Genomic DNA, 21,865 nt, shown 5'->3' with positions numbered 1-21,865 from the left:
ATTTTTGACAAAAGGGTCAAAAACATACACTGGAAAAAAGATAGCCTGCTCAACAAATGGTTTTGGCAGAACTGGTTAATAATATGCATAAAAATGAAAATAAACCCTGCTTTCGCACACTATAAAAGAGTCAATTCAAGATGGATCAAAGACTTGAAAATAAGATCAGAGACCTTGCAGCTCCTTGACGAGGGTATAGATTCAATACTGTGACACATAGGCACAGGTAAAATCTTTCTCAACAAGCACTCAAAGGCACAAGAAACTAAAAGGAAGATCAATATGTTGGATTGTGTTAACTGAAGAGCTCTCTAAAACAAAGGAAACTATCAAGAACCTCAAAAGAGAGCCAACAGAATGGGAGAAATTTTTTGCCAACTATTCCTCTGAGAGAGAACTAATATCTAGAATATACAAAGAACTCAAGACACTCACAGCTAAAAAAAAAAACACAACCAAATAACCCAATCAAAATATAGGCAAGTGAACTAAATAGACACTTCACAAAAGAAGAAATTCAAATGGTCAATATATGTATGCAAAAATGCTCAACATCATTAGCAATCAGAGAGATGCAAATCAAAGATACCCTGAGATTTCATCTGACCAACAAGTTTATCAAACTATCTGGATACAAAATCAATCTTAAAAAAGCAGAAGCTTTTCTGTATGACAAATGTAAGTCCACTGAAAAAGGAATCCAGAAAACATTTCTACTCAGGATATTCTAAAAAAAAATACTTAAGAATAAAGCTAACCATGATTCCAACTAGAATGAAAATCACTAAAAATGCAAACAACAATAAATGCTGGCAAGGACGTGGAGAAGTGGGAATTTTAATACTTTGTTGGTGGGATTGCAAATTAGTGCAAACACTTTGAAAAACAATATGGAGGCTCTTCAGAAGAATGAGAATGAACCTACCATATGATCCAGCAATACCACTACTGGGTATCTACCCAAAGTGAAAACCAAACTTACCAAACTAATGCATGCATATCTATGTTCATAGCTGCACAATTCACAATTGCCAAACTCTGGAACCAGCCAAGATGTCCATCAACAGATGAATGGATCACAAAACTATGGGATGTGTACATAATGGAATTTTACTCAGCCATAAAGAAGAACAAACTTACATCATTTACAGGCAAATGAATGGAATTGGAGACCATTATGCTAAGTGAGATTAGTCAATCACAGAAAAATAAAAAAACATATTTTTTGTCATATGCAGAAACTAGGGAGAAAAAGGGACATAGGAAGAACCCTAGATGAAGGAGGAGAAGCTAGAGATGAGCAAATAAGTAGGCCTAACTGGGGTTGATGGGAAGGAGGAAGAGGGAAACTTTCTAATGCACATGAAGTACATTCACAAACATATCAAAGTCAATCACTAAGCCAAACATGAGAAGGAGGGAAGAGGAGGGAATGAGGGGGAAATTAAGGAACTGAGGAATGGCTAAATGAGTGATATGTGCATGTATGTCTCTTCCATGGTGTACTGCAACGACAATGCACCAATTAAAAATATATAATAAAGGAGTAGGAGTATAGCTCAGAATGCCTCTGAGTTCAGTCTCAAGTAGCACACACACACACACCTACACACACACACACACCTACACACACACACACACACACACACACACTGTCCCCTTTTGAATTTATCTTTAAAAATTTCATGAAGAAAAACTTCAAAAAGTCACTGTAGTTGTGTCATTCATGCATCTAATATGACTCTGATTCACATTAAATTTAGAAACTAATTTTTTGATGAAAATCAAACATTCGACAGTGAAGTAGGGGAATCTCATATATTAAAGCAGGCACTAAGCTAAACTTAAAGCTTAGCTTCAGGAGAGCTTGATTTAGTGTACTAGTTTTTTTAAAAAGCAGCAGAAAGGAAGAAAACAAAAAAATAGTGAATTTACTCCTCAAGGTTGGGTATTTATTTATTTATTTATTTATTTTGCAGTACTGGGGATGGAACTCAGGGGCATCCTGCCTTTGAGCTATACCCTCAGTTCTATTTTTTTTTTTATATTTTATTTTGAAACAATGTCTCACCAAATTGCAGAGGGCCTCACTAAGTGAGGCTGGCCTTGATTTGGATCCTTCTGTCTCAGCCTCCCAAATGCCAGGATTACAATCCTGTGCCACCACACTCGGATAGGTTGAATTTTTACTTACTTACTTATTTCTTTCTTTCTTTCTTTCTTTCTTTCTTTCTTTCTTTCTTTCTTTCTTTCTTTATGGAACTGGGGATGGAATCCAGGGGCATTCTACCTCCAAGCTATACCTCTAGCCCTATTTTATTATTCTTTATTTTGAAACAGGGTCTCACTGAGTTGCAGAGCCTCACTAAGTAGCTGAGGCTGTCTGCAAACCCGGATCCTCCTGTTTCAGCCTCCCAAATGGTGGGATTATAAACATGTGCCACCACGCCAGGCTTATGTTGAATTTTTAAATCTTTCTTTTTACATAATTTTGTTCAGTTCCATGAATATATGAAATCTGGGTAATTTTTTAATGAGCAATAATAGGAGGACTGTAGGTATATATAGTTATTTGTCCAGAAGCATAAGTAATATAAATGTATTATAAAAGTACTTATATGTGTACAGATACATTCACAACATATTGCAATGTTCAGCACTTTATGTGTGTGTGTGTGTGTGTGTGTGTGTGTGTGTGTGTGTGTGTGTGTGTTTTACTGGGGATTGAACCCAAGGCCTCATTCCTGCTACATCCCCAACCCAGTTTAGCATTTTTGTCCAAGTCAAAAGGATAAACTAGTAGGCTCTGTAAATTATACCCTGATTCTACTTATCTGCAACTTTAGGAGGTATTAGAGCAAGGATAAAATGATAACCATTTCACTGATGGCTAATAAGAAATGTTTAGCTTAAAAATTCTTTCTGAATATTTTGTAACATAAAAACCAATTATAATTTAGGATACTATATATTCAGGTTTTTATTTTTTCATGAAGAGTGTCTCTTGAACCTTAGACTATGATAACAAAGGGGAATAATTGCTGTCTGCTAAGACTTAATAACAGAATACATAGTTTTTAGGTTGTCAGTATTTGGGTAGAAACAAACTCAACTATGGGTTGCCATTCAAAGTTCTTTAGATAGCTTAAAATGGCTGGCCATTAATAGATTCTGTTCCAGAACTGCCATATATGCTCATAACATTGTCATTCATTCTTTTACTTATTTTATCTACAAAGGGGTGGGGACTTGGAAAATCATGTGCAGGTACAATTATATGCTTGGGCCACAATGTGAGTAAAAATATATGTGATCCCTCCACATTCCAGATTTAATTATAATTGAAACAACAGAGATCACACACACACACACACACACACACACACACACATACACAAACACACACACAGACATTTCTAATTATAATATGCCAACTAAAGACTGTTACTATAAGTAGTATCCACAGAAGAATTTGATTTAATTGGAAGGATAGACAACTGAACTTAATTCAAAAGTTCATTGTAAATAGGCTGAGGGGAGTGAATATTTTAGGCAGGAAAAAGGCCTAAAATAGCCTTAAGTTTCTGTGTACAGCTTTCATCCCAGAATCCCTTTCTGCAGTTTCTACTGGAACTTTCTGTCCTGATTTTGGATCCCCAAGGAGTCATTCTATTCCCAATTGTAGTTCTTATATCTCTATATTCACACAATAGAGCATCTAGCTGCACTTGAAACCTGTAAACCCAGTTCTTGAAGAAAACATTGTCAGCACTTGGCACCTTTATCTATAAATAACCATCTGCTTGCACAGAGAAAACAGGGCTTTTTAATTTCCTTGTCTAAGTATGGAAAATACCTGTAATGTTGAGGTCAATGTCTAGAAGCAGTTGGACAAAAAGAACATTCTGATGGTGTTTATTTTGAAAGTTGAAGTACAACATTAAGGCACCAGATTGATGAGGTAGTTGGCTGGTGTAGCCTTCATCACTGTGTAGCATTGACAAGACTTCTGTGACATACGACTCTCAGGAAATTATTAATACTTTCATTCTCCCTGCTGCCTTGAGGACATATTGTTCTCTTTATGCAAAGATGATGTTATTGACCCCATTCAGCAGTACATGTGCCGGGAGTATTTATCTCCTAGAGATGATGGATTTGCATCGATCTGCCCACACTCTTCCAGCACCAATGTGAAACGCAGGCTCAGGTTAACTGATAGGAGACAGAATCTAGCTAGTGATAATAGATCAAATAGTTTTCTTTTAATTGTTTAACTCAGAAAATTGAGCAATAATTTTAAAACTGAGGTGGGGAACTGAGGCATCAAGAGGTAAGGCTCTGTGAATGATGAAGGGAGCATTTTCAAACTGTAGATATTAAGTTGCTGAGGCTGTCTTTGAACCTGCAATCTTCCCGTCTCAGCCTCCCAAGTACTGGGATTACGGTAATGCATCACTATACCTGGCTCAAAGTAGTACATTTTAAAGTATGCATTTTCAAACTACTCGCTATTTTGTGTAATGCCAGAAATTGGCAATTCTCTCATTGTACTGCATAGGTATTTAAGGGCTAATTTCTTGTATACCGAGAACACTACTCTCTTTCAGACTAACTGTGATTTTGCATCAGACACACCTTGGCCACACTAACAAGGAAGTACAAGCTAATGCCAGTGTCAGAGCAGCCTTTGTGCATGCCCTTGGGGATGTATTTCAAAGCATCAGTGTGCTAATCAGTGCACTTATTATCTACTTTAAGGTGAGTGTCTTTGAGTTTACCCTCTATAGTAATAATTAGATAGTATGAAAGCTGACCCTCCAATATTGCAAATATCCCCAGCCTATTCTTACCTATACAGACTACATTGCAAGATTAACACAAACACTCCAGGCATTAAATCTTAAATTTTTCTCATTGTTAAGAGCTATTTTAAATATTGGGCTACAACTCTCTCTTTAAAGAAAATAGTTCTTTTTGTCAAAGTGTTAAGATGGACAGCAATGAAACGAAATATCTCAGTTCTTAGGTTATAAGCAACAGAAAAGATTTTTGGATTATTTAATAAGCAGAAAAGATAATTACTGATTTAAATTTATTAAAGGTATTCTTCGACAGAAATCAAGGAGAAAATAAGGGCAACTTTGTTATCTAAATTTCAGAAACTATAGAAAATCTGTCCTAGGACTGTGTTGAAATAAATGTGGCTGAGAAAAATTTTTCCTCTTGTTATCACTGATGAAGATTCATATCACTAGGAAGGGGAGTTGAGTAGACCTAGCTTGGGTCCTCTACCTGTTGCCTGGTTGGAGGACAGTAGAACAACTGACTCACTGTCCTAATAACATTGCTCAAATTGCAGGAAAGGCTTATTTCCACCCAAAGAAGGATTCACATGCAAAACAGGAATGAATATGGGCTTCCAACTCTAAATAAATACTATAGATATAAATTCACTATAGGTATCTATCTGGTAATATCAAGAAAGATCAGAGTTGTTTGGGGGTAGGGGGCAAAAGAGGAGAACATTTATCTCTGCCTTTTCTTATCATGAATGTCCAATTTGCACAGGTTCTTTGCTATTTTTCCTAAGATGTGAAAACATGTAAGTAAAAATGAACAGACATATGAATTCAACTGAGAAAATGCTGCTTGAAAGCTTCAAGTCTAAAGTGAAAATATTTTTAAGTTGTAAGGGTTGGAAAAGTTTGATAGACCCCTTACAGAGGTTATGTTGACGATGAGTCTTTTAGAGGGAAGAGGGCATAGACTTTCTGTGGCACTGAGTTTCATCAAGGGCAGAATAACAAGTGTTTCACTCTGGAGCCAAGGATTCCAATGAAAAAGGTACAAGAAGGGACCTTGGCTTACACCCTTGGTATTGTATTAAAGATGTCTGCTTCTAGGATGTGTCCTCCTGGGGAGGGAAAGAAATAAACTAATTCCAGTCCTCCAAGACCAGGGACCAGTTGTACTGCAGACACATGTGACCTCTCAGTAAATGATAATATTTCTTCTCATTTTGCTTGAGACTGAAGTCACTGGTCAATGTGGGTATCTTTAGGCACATTTTCATCATATAATCTGTACTTCATTAATATGAAAGATTTTTTTTTTGCTGAATTGGGGATTGAAATGTTTTTTTGGTAAAACTTAACCTATGAATCTATTTGTTCAAGAGAACACTTAAGAATATTTTTCATTTTATCTCTTAAATTATAGGGAGATGACATCTTATAAGTCTCCACTTTTTGTAACTGGTAATTTGAAGCTAAAAGGAAGGATTGAGTGTTTGGGAAGAATGTTTTGACTTTGAGTTGAATGTCAAGCATCAGGAGGGTAAATGAGTGTCAGGGAGAAGGAAAGAGAGAAACTTATTTATTTTGTTAATCAGGCTTTCTTTGCGGGAAATCTGAATTCCATTAACCAGAGTTGCTGTATTTTCTAGCCAGACTACAAAATAGCTGACCCAATTTGCACGTTCGTCTTTTCCATCTTGGTTTTGTCTAGCACCATCATGATCTTAAGGGACTTCTCCATCTTACTCATGGAAGGTAAGAGGGATTTCTTTATTATTCCTAGGATCAGTGCTTTTCCTTCTCTATGATCACAAAGGGAGTGGCTTCAAGGTGTGCTCACTGTTATTACAGAGAACATATAAGCTAATAAGACATTTTGGTAAAAATGAATACTTGATTTTTCTTTATACTGGAATATATAAAAAGAAGTGGCTTTTTATTGTACTTTAATGTCTTCTAATTATACCATAGTGCAAATTCAGTAAGTATGAACACTAAATATAATATTAGAAGGAAATATTGCAAAAATGCAAACTAATCCCTAATAACACCTGGAAAAAGCTTAAGAAAGAAAATAGAATCTGTCTCTTATGCAATTTTATAAATTTCTAGAACACAATAGGAACTTGGGAAATAAAACTTCTCAACTAGCTTTTTTGGTTGACTAGAATATAAGAAATATAAAACTAGGCTGTGAAAATGAACCAGGCACTACATATTTATTCTCACACCTAGACATTTTCAATTCTTGGGCACAGCCTATGACCATAGCGAATGACACTGATGACTTCCAAAGGACTAGATAAAAGATTCTTATTCAGAATAAATCTCTCTTCATCAGCAGAGAGACTATTTGATGGTAGTTGAATAAGGAGAGCTATTGACTTACAATGAAGGTATTTTGTATACAGGTTGAGGAGCCCTTCTACAACATACCTGGAAGCAAAGTGATAAGGGATTCATATATTTTAAAATTTTGGAATATTTACATATACATAATGAGATATCTTGTGGATGGGGCCCAACTTTAAACACAAAGCTCATTTACGTTTTGCATACATTTGTACATATAACCTGAAGCAATTTTATATGACCTTTTGTATGAGCCTGCATTTTGACTGACACATTACATCAGGTCAGGTATGGAATTTCCCACTTGTGGAATCATGTTGGTTCAAAAAGTTGTGGATTTGGGGGGCATATCAAATTTCAGATTTTAGGGATTATGAATGCTTAGCCTATATTAAAGTGTATTTCAGGCATAAAGTGCTTACATTTACAAGTAATATTGACACGATGATTTATCATCATCATATTGACCATGTGCAATGAGCACAACTGATGTCATTTTTTCTCTTCTGCATACTGGAAAAGCAGATACTATGGAGTTAAATACTTGTTATCCTAAGCCAGAAGTTATCAAACTTTTTAAGTAAAAAAATCACTTGGAGGGCTTATTAAAATACAGATTGCTGGGCCTCGCCCTACAGTTCTTGAGTCAGTAGTTCTGTGAGGAAGGAGGGTTTGTAAGAGCAAGAATTTGAATTCTGACAAGATAGATGTCTATGTTGCTGGTCCAAGCACCACACCACACTTTGAGAACGACTGGACTAACCTTATCATAACATTTAAGAGATTCTTACAATACAACACTGGGAATACCACCTCGAAAATTCAGTGAGAACTACAGATTTGTATCATCAAATATCTAGATGATTGAAAATAAATACATATTGGCTGAACTTTTTGCCCATTCCATTTTAATATGTGGTAGATACAGTCTCAGAATACAGCTGCCTTCAGTAACACTACTAAGTCTAAACTTAAGGATTCTAGTCTTGTGGACACTGATATTATTGGCAGATGGTAGTATGGATGGCAGTAAAATGGGTAATGGAGTCAAACATCCACTACGCATTTTTCAAACTCAGGAGCAAATGAACTTTCTGGCTGTGAGCATGAGAATGCTGGCAAGTCACACACACACACACATTTTCTTTCCTGAGAACTAAGAGCTGAGTTGCCATAGCCGTTACTATTATAAAAATTATCAACTTTAAGGGATATGAAGCAAATTGGCATACAATTTAAGATGACTACATTCTGCTTTAACTGGCTCAGTATAGATCTTCCTTGGTAATTATCCCTTTTAATTTATTCAAGGAAAATTGCAGAGTCTGGGCCATTTTAGCTAATTTTTGAAACCTACACATAACTCTTTACTGGAAAACAAGTTATGAATTAGGTTTTTAAATTGGTTTGGTATGAATTATTACAGTTAGAAAAATTTAAAAATGACATAAAATATGAAATGAAAATAAAATATGTATTTTGTTTTATTTTTGCTTATTTTTTAGTTGGAGGTCTTTGGTATAACCATGTAATTAAATATATCCCATTTTTTATGATAGCAATTACTCTACTGTGTGTATGCGCTGTCTTTTACAGTAGACTTAACAAAAAATAATGTGATTACCATTCTTGTACATATACATTTTTAGTTGAATGTACCATTCTTGTACCCTTCTATCTCTGGGCTACACTCCCAGACCTATTTTATATTTCTATTTGGAAACAGGTTTCTCTTAAGCCAGCAAGACTGGCTTTGAACCTGCACGATCCTCCTGTCTCCGCCTCCCAGGCGCTGGTATTACAAGCATGCGCTACCACGCCCGGGTACATGTACATTTTAAATGAAATAATTTCTAGGAGTAATATTTATGTTTCAAAAGTTACATGCATTTTAAAATTTGATAGATATTGCCATTTCTACCCAAGATATTATTTTAATTACTTTCCAACCAACAGTACATGAGAATGCTCATTTCTCCACATTCTTATCACCTTTGGGAGTAAATCAGATTGACAATCTTTTTCTTGTTTGTTAGGTGAAATTATACCTTATTGATTTCATATGCATTTAATTCTGGGCAATGCTGAATGTTCTTCTTTATGTATTTATGAGCCTGGGAAATGATTTATTTTAACATCAATTTGAATATTTATCCAAACCTATTTTTCTGGAGTCTCAGAATAAAGGTTTCTAGGCTGTGACAGAACATTGACATAACTGGAGGACTTGCTTCTTGCTTGTCAAACTTATTTGTTAGTGTAAAATAAGTAGTGAGTAATGGTGGTCTTTCTTTTCCATAAAAGCAAAAAAGTGAATGGGGAGAGAGAGGAAAAGGTGGTGGAATGGTGACTTAATTTCAGTGTCCTAAATGAATGACAGCAGGTCTTCAAAGAATCACCTGAAAGTCCCCAAAGGGAACACACACTAGTTCTAATAGTCACTGTTTTTATTACAGCACCTAAACCCTTACATTTATATAACACTTTGCTCAGAGTATAGGTGTTAGAATCTGACATCCTGGCTCTGTCACTTATATGGCCTTTGCAATGTTTCTAACTCATTTCCTTTCCTTCAGTTAATAGAAACTGTAAAACTTAGAACTAGACCATAAAGTTCCCAGGATGATTAAATGAAATAATTGTTCTAAATAAAGTGTTTGGCACAAATTTTACACATGGTAGGTTCTCAATAAATATTTGTTGTTATTTTTGTTGTTGCTGTTATTATTATTATTATTATTATTATTATTATTATTACAGTTTGTTCATGAGTTTTCATATGTTCTGTGCTTAACCAATTAAAAAAATGCTTCTATTCCCTTAAGCCTTTGCTGCTGGTAGAGTAGAAGACTATATTGATTAGCTCTTTGTTTCTTCCATGAAATAATAGAAAATGGAACTAAATTGAACCCAAACTGGATAACATTTTTAGTTACATCTCGGGAGGCAATCCCATAAGAGAAAGATTCTAAAATACTAAAAAAGGAAGGCTAAGGATTTTCTATTACTTTAAATGGGTGAATCTTAACTCTAAATGTTCATCATAATCACCTGGGAAGTATCGCTGAGATATCCAGAAATGTGGATCTAATTGCCTGGTGTTGGGGCGACTTTGGTATTTTTTAACATATAGCCAGGCTTGAGAACAAGCAATGTAGCGCTGCCCAAGGACTAATAGATGTTGGTGCAGTGCATCTCAGCTTTAGTTGCATGAGAGACTCCTCCACTGAGCACTCATGCTGGCTCCGATCCCCAAAGATTGTGATTTAATTGGCTCGGGGTGTAACTTTGTCATTAGGAGTACTAAAATTTCCCCAGCAACCCTAATGTACATCCATGATTGAGAACTACTCAAAGATCTGTAGGTTTTAGAGCCTCATCCATGGAAATGTCCTTCAGGAGGTATGGAAGGGAGCCAAAGTATCTTTACTTGAAACATCCCAGCTGTGTGCGCTGTGCATTATATTTAACTAAAGTAGAAACAACAAAGGAGTTGTTTTTGGAAACCTATTTTACTAATCCTCTTTGGAGGACCTTTAGTTGACAAGAATATGCCTGTCTCACCAAATGGCTTTACCAATGTCATGTTAGTTGATTTTTGAAAAAAAAATTATTGAATTAATTTTTGTTTTACTATTGTAATCAAACATTGTCTTTGCTTGTCTCTCTGAAGTTACCAGAGTGACTATCCTGAGACTTCCATGTCCTCTCATCTTCTATATGCAACACTTAAAAAAAGAGATTGTAGTTTCCTTACCCTTCTCTTCTGGCTAGAAACACCCAATTATTTTAGCTTAAAATAACAACTGATTGGATATCAGGATCCCCACCTCTTTTTGGGTTCCAAACTGTTCCTTTAGAAACAAGGGTTATAAAGTCAGGCATGGTGGCACACACTTGTAATCCCAGCATTTGGGAGGCTGAGACAGGAGGGTCACGGTTTGCATACAGCCTCAGCTACTTAGTGAGGCCCTTTGTAACTCAGGGAGACCCTGTTTTAAAGTAAAGAATATAAAAAATAGGGCTGGGGGTATAGCTCAGAGGTAGAATGCCCCTGGGTTTCATCCTTAGAACTGCCAAAAAACAAAAAAAGAAAGAAACGAGGATTATTGTCAAACTATTTATTCTGTGACCCAGACACTAACTGCTAACTAATATAGCCAAAATAATGGAAAATTTTTAATCTAAATATTAAGATGGTATTACAATATTAAGACACCCTACTAAAAGTTCATTAAGTTATCTGTTAGGTAACATTTGTATAGTATTACAAGGTACAAAGAGAAGATATTTTCCTAATTACCCTTCAAAGAATTCTGTGATCTATAAATTGTTCTTATCATCTCAAGTTTATGACAGCCATGCTGAGGATCAGAAAAGTTTCACAATTTATGCAAGTTCACAATAGTTGCAGTCAGAATGCTCACTCAGGATTTATTTATTTTTATTGGTGCATTGTAGTCATACATCTTAATGGGATAAAAGACTTGTGTAGACATACATGCACACATTACCCAATTAGTACTTACCCAATCCCCACCCCATTCCCTTCCTATCCCTTCTTCCCATGCTTGACTTAGTGACTGAGTTTGATATGTTTAAGTACATTATGTGCTTTAGAGAGTTTCCCTTTCCCCCCTCCCGTCCCCTCAGGTCACTGTATTTGCTCCTCTATAGGATCTCCTTCTTCATCTAGAGTTCCTCCTGTTACCCATTTCTCCTTAGTTTTCTTATATTAGGAAAAGCATCTGATTTCTTATTTTTTGTGACTGACTAATCTCACAGCATAATGTTGTCCAGTTCCATCCATTTCTCTTTAAATGATGTAATTGTGTTTTTTCTTTATGGCTGAGTAAAATTCCATTGTGTACATATTGCAGAGTTTTGTATTCCATTCATCCATTGATGGACATCTTGGCTGGTTTCATAGTTTGGCAATGGTGAATTGTGCAGCTATGAACATAGATATGCATGCAGTAGTTTGGTAGTTTAGTTTCCTTTCTTTTGGGTAGATACTCAGAAGTGGTATTGCTGAGTCAAATGGTACGTTTGTTCCCATTCTTCTGAGGATTCTCCATACTGTTTTCCAAAGTGTTCATACTAATTTGCAATCCCACCAACAATGTCTTAGAGTTCCCACTTCTCCACATCCTTGCTAGCATTTGTTGTTGTTTGTGTTTTTAATGATTGCCATTCTAGTTGGAGTTAGGTGAAATCTCAGGGTAGTTTTGATTTGCATCTCTCTGACTGCCAATGATGTTGAGCATTTTTTCATGCATTTATTGGCAATTTGAATTTCTTCTTTTGTGAAGTATCTATTTAATTCACTTCCCCATTTTTTATTGGGTTATTTGTTTTCTTAGTGCTGAGTTTCTTGAGTTCTCTGTATAGTCTAGATATTAGTCCTCTATCAGTGGAGTAGGTTGCAAAAATCTTCTCCCATTCTGTTGGTTCTCGATTGAAGTTCTTGACAGTTTTCTTTGCTGTACAGAAGCTCTTCAGTTTCATACAATCCCACCCACATAGTCAAAGTAGTTCTCAGCAACAAAATCCATGCAGGAGGAATCACAATACCTGACTTTTTGTGGTACTGGAGGTAGAACCCAGGAGCTTTTCTACCTCCGGGCTATACTCCCAGACCTATTTTATACTTTATTTGGAAACAGGTTCTCACTAAATTGCTGAGAGCCTCACTAAGCAGCTGAGACTGGCTTCAAACCTGTACAATCCTCCTGTCTCAGCCTCCCAAGCACGGGGATTACAAGCATGCACCACCATTCCCGGCAATACCTGACTTTAAACTATACTACAAAGCCATCGTAATAAAAATAGCATGGTACCGGCAGAAAAACAGATACATAGACCAATGGAGCAGAATAGAAGACCCAGAAACAAATCCACACACAGTCAATTGATTTTTGACAAAGGAGACTAAACATATAGTCTGTTCAACAAATGGTGTTGGCAAAACTGGTTAACCATATGCAGACAAATGGAAATAAATTCTACTTTCTCACCCGGCATAAGAGTCAATTCAAGATGGATTAAAGGCTTGGAAATTAAACCAGAGGCCTTGAGGCTCCTTGAAAAGGGCATAGGTCCAACACTGCAACATATAGTCACCGGTAAAAACTTTCTCAACAAGACCCCAAAGGTACAAGAAACTAAAAGGCAAATCAATACGTGGGATTGCATGAAACTCAGGATTTATTGAATACCAAATCTCTTATTGTTTCATTTTGCTTTCCAGGATACATGCAGGCCATTAGGAAAGACACAATTAGTTTAATAAGATATAAAGGGTGATTACTGTTATTAGTTATTGCATGGTAAATTCTGCAAGTGTTTCATTGGGAGCCTTTGATTGATGATAAACCCTTTGAAATTGTCTGATTTGTGAACATTTGAAGGAGGTAGCACAGAGGAGGATGAGTTGATACTTTGGTGAGGATTTCACACCCTAGGTAGCTGTCTATGTGCCATATTTAGTTGAGTAACAGATCCCCACTTGCTTTCATCAGGTGTACCAAAGGGGCTGAATTACAACCGTGTGAAAGAGCTCATCTTAGCGGTCGATGGAGTGGTATCTGTGCATAGTCTGCACATCTGGTCTTTAACGATGAATCAAGTGATCCTCTCAGCTCATGTTACCACAGGTTAGTGAGATTTTTACAAACTCCCTGGACAAGATTCAGTCCTTGTACTGAAAATTCACTAATTTATCTCTTTTTCTTCTATAGTGTGTGTTGACTATCAAAACAACAGTAGAGTATTTTGCATTACTAAGAGCCTTTGAAAACCAACCTACTTAGTGTTGTTGTCATAGCAACAATGATACCTATGACATCCTTGCAGCTGACTGCAGAACAGAGCAGAAAGCCAACTGCCTCTTTCATATCAAGGCACTGGACTGCAGAAATTCAACTTCATCTGTTTGGTTTGATGCTCTGCCAGTAAAAATATAGGAATGAAATAAACACTGAATCTTTTTTTTGTGTGTGCAGTACCAGGGCATTCTACCTCCAAGCTATACATCCAGCCCTATTTTTACATCCAGCCCTATTTTTTTATTCTTTATTTTGAAACAGGGTCTCACTGAGTTGCAAAGGGCCTCAGTAAGTTGCTGAGGCTGTCTGTGAACCGTGATCCTCTGTCTCAGGCTCCCAAATGCTGAATCTTGGTTGAATATCTTCTCTGTATAAAATGTTTTGCCTTGGCTAGGCATGGTGGTGCACGCTTGTAATCCCAGCATTTGGGAGGCTGAGACAGAAGGATTGGGCAGATTCGAAGCCAGCCTCAGCTACTTAGTGAGGCCCTTTGCAACTCAGTAAGACTTTGTTTTAAGATTAAGAATAAAAAAATAGGGCTGGAGGTATCTCTTGGAGGTAGAACGCCCCTGGGTTCCATCCCCAGTACCACATACACATACAAAGAAATGTTTTGCCTAACATAGTAAGAGGAAAGAGACACAGCCCCGCCCCAGTGGACTAAGATGTGCTTGTAGGCATCATGGTAGGTCCTTTGCTGGCTGATTAGACATTCTGTGACCACATGAGTCTACTGGGTCTTTACTAATATCTACTTTTCAAAGAGAAGACCATTTTGTTCCTAATATGTCCTAGGGTGGGAGAAAGAAGAAGTGGGAATGTTTCATTGCTTCAGGAGAGAGCCCAAGCCAAAAATGACAGGTGGGACTGCTAAAATCAATCAATCAATCAATCAATCAATCAATCAATAGAGAGAAAGAGAGAGAGAGGAAGGAAGAAAGAATGAATAAAAAAAGGAAAGAAAAAAATGACTCAGGAAGTTACTAGAGGCAGGGGACAGTCATTTGAAGACTGTACTTTCTCAGACATCCTCATCTTCTCTGAAGGGCTCAGAACTGGCCTCAGGGAATTACAGCCATCTCCACACTGATATTTCACTGCAAATAGAAGAATATAGTAAACAACCAGGTTACTATGCAGGGGACTTCACAGACTCCTGATATCATTTGGGACAGGAAAAAAAGATGACTGTGAGGGTTGCTGCTCCCAGAAAGGTCTGCAGGGAGCTCTAAATGCTGCCTGCTTCCTGTCACTTGGCTTGATATAAATTCTAATTAAATCCAAGGGCTGCAACCCAGAGATCCCTGGGGGCTGGTGAGCGGGACTACATAAGAAATAACAGGTCTGCCTTGGTCCTTTCTGGGTCTCATCTCCCCTCCTTTGCTCAGCTCCTAGGAGCGCCAGACTCCAGAGTTCACTGTGTGTAGGAAGAGTTCCCATAGTAACGGGTACTTGACCATACTAGAATGTCCATCTGCCTTGTCTTTGTGAATGTGGCAGAGACGCTATGGCTTCTTCTTCCCCCCTCAGAACTCCCAAGACAAGGCTCCCGTCACTGAAGTCATGACCACTTCCCACATGCACAATCAGAGCCAATCTCACTGTGGTTCTTTATCAACAGCAGACAGCCAGGACAGCCAGACTGTTCGAAGAGGGATTACGAGAGCTCTCAGCAATAGCTTTACCGTGCACTCCCTCACCATTCAGATGGAATCTACAGCTGACCAGGACCCTGAATGCCTTTTCTGTGAAGACCCTCGGGACTAGCTTAGTGATACCACCATCTTCCTGTATCTAATAGGCCACGATATGCTGCTCCTGGAACATAAGAAATAAACAAATGGAAGAAGTCTGAGAAAGCCATGATGCAGTGCAATGCATATTTCATTCTTCCTTATTTAGCTCCACCCACCATAAGTGAAAACGCAGGTAGATCCATCAATCACTTGGGTTATACACCCAACAGTAGCTGTGTTCAGTTACACGACTATGCATAGATGATTCCTTGCTGGGGCTGAAATAACAGTTGTTTGTTTGTAACCTCAGGCAATAAAAGGTTCACTTTCCACCAATAATGCACTCTGAGGGTGGGTGGATAAGGTTGAATTCAGGAAAGTCTTATCAGGTATCAGTGGAAGGCACAGATAGTTGCAAAATTTTCTCAAAACTGAAAGAAAAAATATTAAGAAGAATCAACAATAAAAAATCTGAAATCATTAAAACTTGACTCCTGTACCATTCTTATTGTGACTCGGGGCAGTATCTTCTGATTTTTATTAACATCACCATTCACTAAATGGGATAGAAATCCCCGCTCTCAATCTTTCATGTAAATTACATTGCATATATCTGAAACTACTGAATTATATTTTACTACTCTGCCTAGAAGGCCCAGTCAAAGGAAAAATTCTGAAATTATTGCTTTTGAGGGGTTTCACATGATGTAAGAATAATGTGAGAAAATGAGGAGGTCCAGAGAGGTATGACTTGTTTCAGGTCATATGGGAAGTAAGTGAAAAATTAAGATCAGAATTCTCAGGTTTTGAGCAGTATTTGTAGGGCATTAACTACTATTGCACTGGGCTATTTGGGTATATCAATTGTATTCTAACAATAACTTTGAGAGGCTGGAATTAATACAATTATTGTATCTCGAGGACACAAGACTCAAAATTATCAAGCAACTTAACTAATTTCATTTATTCATTTTTCCAAAACTTTTTTTTTGATGCTGGACATGGCCTGAACATTTATTGGTAAATGTTTTATTTTCTGTTGCTGTAACTGAATTTTACCAACTGAATATTTTATAAGGGAAAGACGTTTATTTGGTTCATGGTTCTGAAGGCTGGGAAGTTCAAAATCAGGTGGGGACATATGGGGGGGGGTCCTTCTTGCTGGTGGAAGCTCTCTGCAGAATCCCAGGGTAGAGCAGAGCATCACATGATGGGAGGGAGTGAACATCTTATCTTGGGTCTCTAATCCATCTTTTATAGGGCTACAATCCCATTATACTAAGGTCCTACATTTATGGTCTCATTTCACCTCAATTACTTCCCAAAGGTCCCACCTAGGAATAACACAGTTGGGTAAGTTTCCACCCTCTTAATACCTCACAAAGGAGATTAGACCTCAACATGAGTTTTCATGGGCCTGTTCAAACTTTAGCAATTAATTTAGCACATCTGGCTTTTGCCTTCACGGGGCTCTTTTTCTTTTGTGGGGAAGATGGCCATTGTGTGAACAAACACCTCCAAGAATCTGTGATAAGTAGCAGCCAGTGAGTGAGATGAAAGGAGAGAGGCAGGTTTAGATTGAGAGAGGTCAACAAAGAGTTTCTCTGAGGACACAGCATCTGAATTGACATGTGAACCCAAAGTAGGTGCTTGGCAAGTGAATTGCAGGAGGCACTATGCTCTAGAGGCAAGAACAAGAGAAGACACCCTGGGGAGCTTGGTGAGTCTGAGGAACTGAGCAAGACCCTTGAGGCCAATGAATGTGCTAAGTCAGAGATGAGTTAAAGAACATGAAGGACATGAGCCAGGAGAGGGAAGCAGGGCCAAGTCATAAAGTAGCTGATAATTGGATCTATTTTATCCTAAAGCCCACCTATGCTTTCCTTTTTAACACAGATTTTCTGATATTTTTGACCATTAATTCTGTGCTAACAATGCTATGATTTTAGAAGTGCATTCAAAAGATGAGCCTGAATTATTCAAAAGAATGGAATGAATAAAATGCTGGATTTAAAAGCAAAGAACAGAGTGTTTCCTTGATGTATCCTGCCCATCATTGAACAAGCAGCAGCGTGGTTCACAGGGAACACTGAGCTTGACTCTGTCTACACAAGTCTGTCTAAGGGAAAGAAACCTGAACAAACTGAAGTAGTTATGGGCTGACCTGCCAAGACCTAACTTCAGAAAACCTGGTTCTGCCATTAGCAATGGGGCTGTGAAGGAGAGGAGACAGAGTGCATGGATGAGTCAGGGAACTGCTGGAGGAACAAACATGAGACAGTAAGAAAACAGGGTTCCAACTCTGTCTGCTTCCTTCCAGATTGCTAACTCAACACTGGTTTTCAATTTCCCTGGGCTTCAGATTTCTCATCCAAAAAACAGTTTTTACTCTCACCAAGGGGTCTCTATCAGAATGACATGACATAATAAATGCAAAAACTAAGGTTCTTTGGGTAGTAATAGTGAATGCTCAGTAAAGGTTCTCTCCTTCCAGATTTTCTCATTCTTGGCACTATTTTTTTTTGGGGGGGGGTTATGGTCTACAGAGAATTGATTCCAGGAATGCTCTACCTCTGAGCTATACTCCAGCCCTTTTATTCTTTATTTTGAAACAGAACCTCACTAAGTTACTGAGGCTGGACTCAAATCTGCAATCCTTCTGCCTCTCAAACACTGGGATTACAGGTGTTATCAAACCTGATTCATAATCCTTTCTATTTGCGGCTGGTTCATTCTTTCTTTGGGATGGCTATACTGTGTATTATAGGATATTTAGCAGCATCCCTGGTCCCTATACTTTATCTATGGAAGCATTCCCAATTCATAGTTGTTAAAACTGAAAACACACACACACACACACACACACACACACACACACACACACACACACACACACAAAGACTTAAAGGCCATAATAGGCCATAAAGGAGGAATGGAGGTTGCTTGACTTATGGAGATTGAGAGCTTGAATGGCTGCTTTTAACAAAAAACCAGAGGCTAAGAAGAAAACTAGAGGCTTCTCCTTTCATATTGGGTCTACCTCTGCCCACTTAATTCCTCAGATTCTGTATTAAGGAGGCAGGAAGGTTTAATATGATTTGTCTAAGATGAGGATATTCATTGGGCTAAGGTTTTCTATCACAGAGAGTTACTGAATCTTAACAGCCAGGAGGCAACACATGCTGCTCTCATTTTTTTCTTTCTTGTTCCTGGGGTTAATAAACTAGAGAAAGTATGTCTCTGTGAGCCAGGTCCAGGCATGGTTTTCCTTTTGCCTCGCAATCCCTGAGCAGAAAGATGAGTGATAAGTTAGAACAAGACCCCTCTGCAGACCTTCCACCCCTCTCTCTTTCCCTCTCATCCCTTCCTTATGCAGGGAGGACTGAGTGGGCTGGTCTCCAGTGTGAGGTTTGTTTATTTATTTATTTATTTATTTATTTATTTATTTATTTATTTGGTGGCACTGGGGTTCCTGGAAGCCCTTCCACCTCCGGGCTACACTCCCAGACCTATTTTTACATTTTTATTTGGAAGCAGGGTCACCTAAGCCAGCACGCGCGGCTGGCTTCGAACATGCACGATCCTCCTGTCTCTGCCTCCCAAGCGTGGGGATTACAAGTGTGCACCACCATGCCTGGCCAGTGTGAGGTTTAAATCGTGGAAAAGAAATGGGCAGCTCCCATTAACCCTCCAGCCCCAGCAATTTCTTCCAAACCATGAAATACTTCACTGTATTATAGGATCTCGAGTCAGATATTAATCAAGTGGCATGTTTTTAAAATTTATTTTTATTGGTGCATTGTAATCATACATCACATTGGAATACAAGACTTGAGAGGATATACAAGCACACATCATCCAATTAGCCCTCATCCACTCCCCATCCCATTCCCTCCCCCTCCCTCAATCCCATGCTTGTTTGGTGATTAACTTTGATACATATGTTTATGTACCTCCTGAGTTTTAAGGAGGCTCCATCTTCCCCTATTCCATACCCTCTGATTGGTCACCTTAGTTGCTTCACTATAGGGCCCTTTCTATACCTCGACCTCTTCCTGTTACCCCTTTCCTTCTAGTTATTGCTGATTAGGGGAAGCATCTGGTTTTTATTTTCTGTGATACTGCTCTGTGCATGCCGCATTGCAGTACCAATCCCACTCTTGACGGCCCCAGTAGTGGCCTAGCTACCCGATGGACTGATCCAGACCTTGCTGGCTCAAGCAGCGGCCTTGCCTCATTGGAGGCCCCGATTCTGGCCTCGCTGGCCCCCACACCGGCCTAACCCCTCGGCTGGCTCCAATCCCGGCCTCGGTGGCCCCAGCACTGGCCTAGCCTCAAGGCAGGCTCTGTCCCAGCCTCGCTGACCCTGGCACCAGCTTAACCCCTAGACAGACTCCTATCCTGGCCTTGGAGGCCCCAGAACCAGCCTTGCCTCACAGCAGGTTCCGATCCCAACCTTGCTGGCCCCGGTACCAGCCTAACCCCTCAGCAGGCTCCAATCTCGGCCTCGGAGGCCCCAGTAGCGGCCTTGCCTTAAGGCAGGCTCCGATTCTGACCTTGTTGGCCGCATCACCGGCCTACCCCTTGGCAGGTTCCAATCCTGGCCTCGGAGGCCCCAGCACTGGCCTATCCCTTGGCAGGCTCCAATCCCAGCCTCGGAGGCCCAGCACCGGCCTTGCTTCACAGCAGGCTCCATTCCCGGACTCGCTGACCCTGGCACTGGCCTACCCTCTCAGCAGGCTCTGATCCTGGCTTCAGAGGCCTAAGTAGTGGCCATGCCTCAGGGTAGGCTCTAATCCTGGCCTCGTTGGCCCCAACACCAGCTTTACCTCTCGGCAGGCTCCAATCCAGGCCTCGAGGGCCCCAGCACCGGCCTTGCCTCTCGGCAGACTCTGATCCCAGCCTCACTGGCCCCAGTACCGGCCTACCACTCAGCAGGCTCCAATCCCAGCCTCAGAGGCCCCAGCCCGGCCTTGCCTCACAACAGGCTCCAATCCCAACCTTGCTTACCCCCGCACTAGCCTAATCCTTTGGCAGGCTCCGATCCTGGCCTCGGAGGCCCCAGCACCGGCTTTGCCTCATGGCAGGCTCTGATCCTGGCCTCGCTGGCCCTGGCAACAGCCTACCCTCTCAGCAGTCTCCGATGCCAGCCTTGGAAGCCTTAGTAGTGGCCATGCCTCACGGCAGGCTCCGATCCCGGCCTCACTGGCCCTGTCACTGGCCTTACCCCTCGGCAGTCTTTGATCCTGGCCTCAGAGGCCCCAGTAGTGGCCTTGCCTCATGGCAGGCTCCAATGCCGGCCGCTGGCCCCAGCACCGGCCTAACTCCTCAGCAGGCTCCAATCCCAGCCTCGGAGGCCCCAGCACCGGCCTTGCCAATCCTGGCTTTTCTGTCTCCATCGCTGGCCTCACCCCTCGGCAGGCTCCATTCTGAGCACCCTCTTCGCCCAGCCATTTGTCCCACGTTCTCGAGGGTGAGTGGTGGTAGCATTCTGCCTCTGGGGTTATTACTTCAAAAGTTCCAGGTGTAATGGATCAGATCTCTGCCTTCCCTGAGTACCTGCCATTGCCACTGCCTCCACCATTTCAAATCTTTCCCAAGCTCTTTTTCTACTCTGAATGTTGTCCAGTGTTTCTAAGCATGTGCGATGGTAGCATTCGACGTTTGGTGTAATTTCTCCAAAAAATAAGGTTGGTAGGATCCGATTTCTGCCTCTCCTGAATACAAGTCTCCACCGCCATTGCAGAGACTGCTTCCAACACTGCCTTCCTCCTAGGTCTCCGCTAAACTCTCTCCTTACAGGTGATGTCCAAGATTCTTAAGAATGTAGAGAAGAAGCAGTCCTCCTTCATGGGGAATTTTTCCAAAAGTTCCAGTTCATTTGGATAAGTTTTGTCTGCATCTCCAGTATCTTGGCATCTGACTCAGCCTTCTTGACCCCTCTCCAATATTTTTCTTTTTTCTTTTCCTTTTCCTTTTTTTTTTTTTTAATATGAGAAGACAGTATGTGTGGTTTGAGGAGGTTGTGGGATCAGGCACTCAGTAGCACTGTGACCTGGGTCCGGTTTCCCCAGGGGTTCGGCGTGCCCCTCCTGACCCCCTCCCAGGGCCCAGGGCCTTGAGACCAGGCCCTGGTTTCTCCAGGGATCTG

General features: G+C 39.9%; 1 protein-coding gene across 1 annotated transcript in view; it reads left to right on the top strand.

Moving 5' to 3' along the window:
• SLC30A8 (solute carrier family 30 member 8) overlaps nucleotides 1-15,745 on the top strand; it is a gene marked incomplete at both ends in the record, with an annotated part of 47,660 nt that extends 31,915 nt beyond the window's left edge. The window contains 4 exons of the mRNA XM_080694466.1: nucleotides 4,611-4,761; nucleotides 6,449-6,554; nucleotides 13,673-13,807; nucleotides 15,600-15,745. Coding sequence (XP_080550592.1) covers nucleotides 4,611-4,761; nucleotides 6,449-6,554; nucleotides 13,673-13,807; nucleotides 15,600-15,745 — 538 coding nt within the window. The remainder of the gene's footprint in view (nucleotides 1-4,610; nucleotides 4,762-6,448; nucleotides 6,555-13,672; nucleotides 13,808-15,599) is intronic.
• Nucleotides 15,746-21,865: the final 6,120 nt, after the last annotated feature.

The sequence above is a fragment of the Muscardinus avellanarius genome (assembly GCF_963383645.1).
Source record: "Muscardinus avellanarius genome assembly, chromosome: 4".
NCBI lineage: Eukaryota > Metazoa > Chordata > Mammalia > Rodentia > Gliridae > Muscardinus > Muscardinus avellanarius.
Note: the sequence above shows the minus strand (reverse complement) of the source record. Positions and strands in the feature narration are given on the sequence as shown.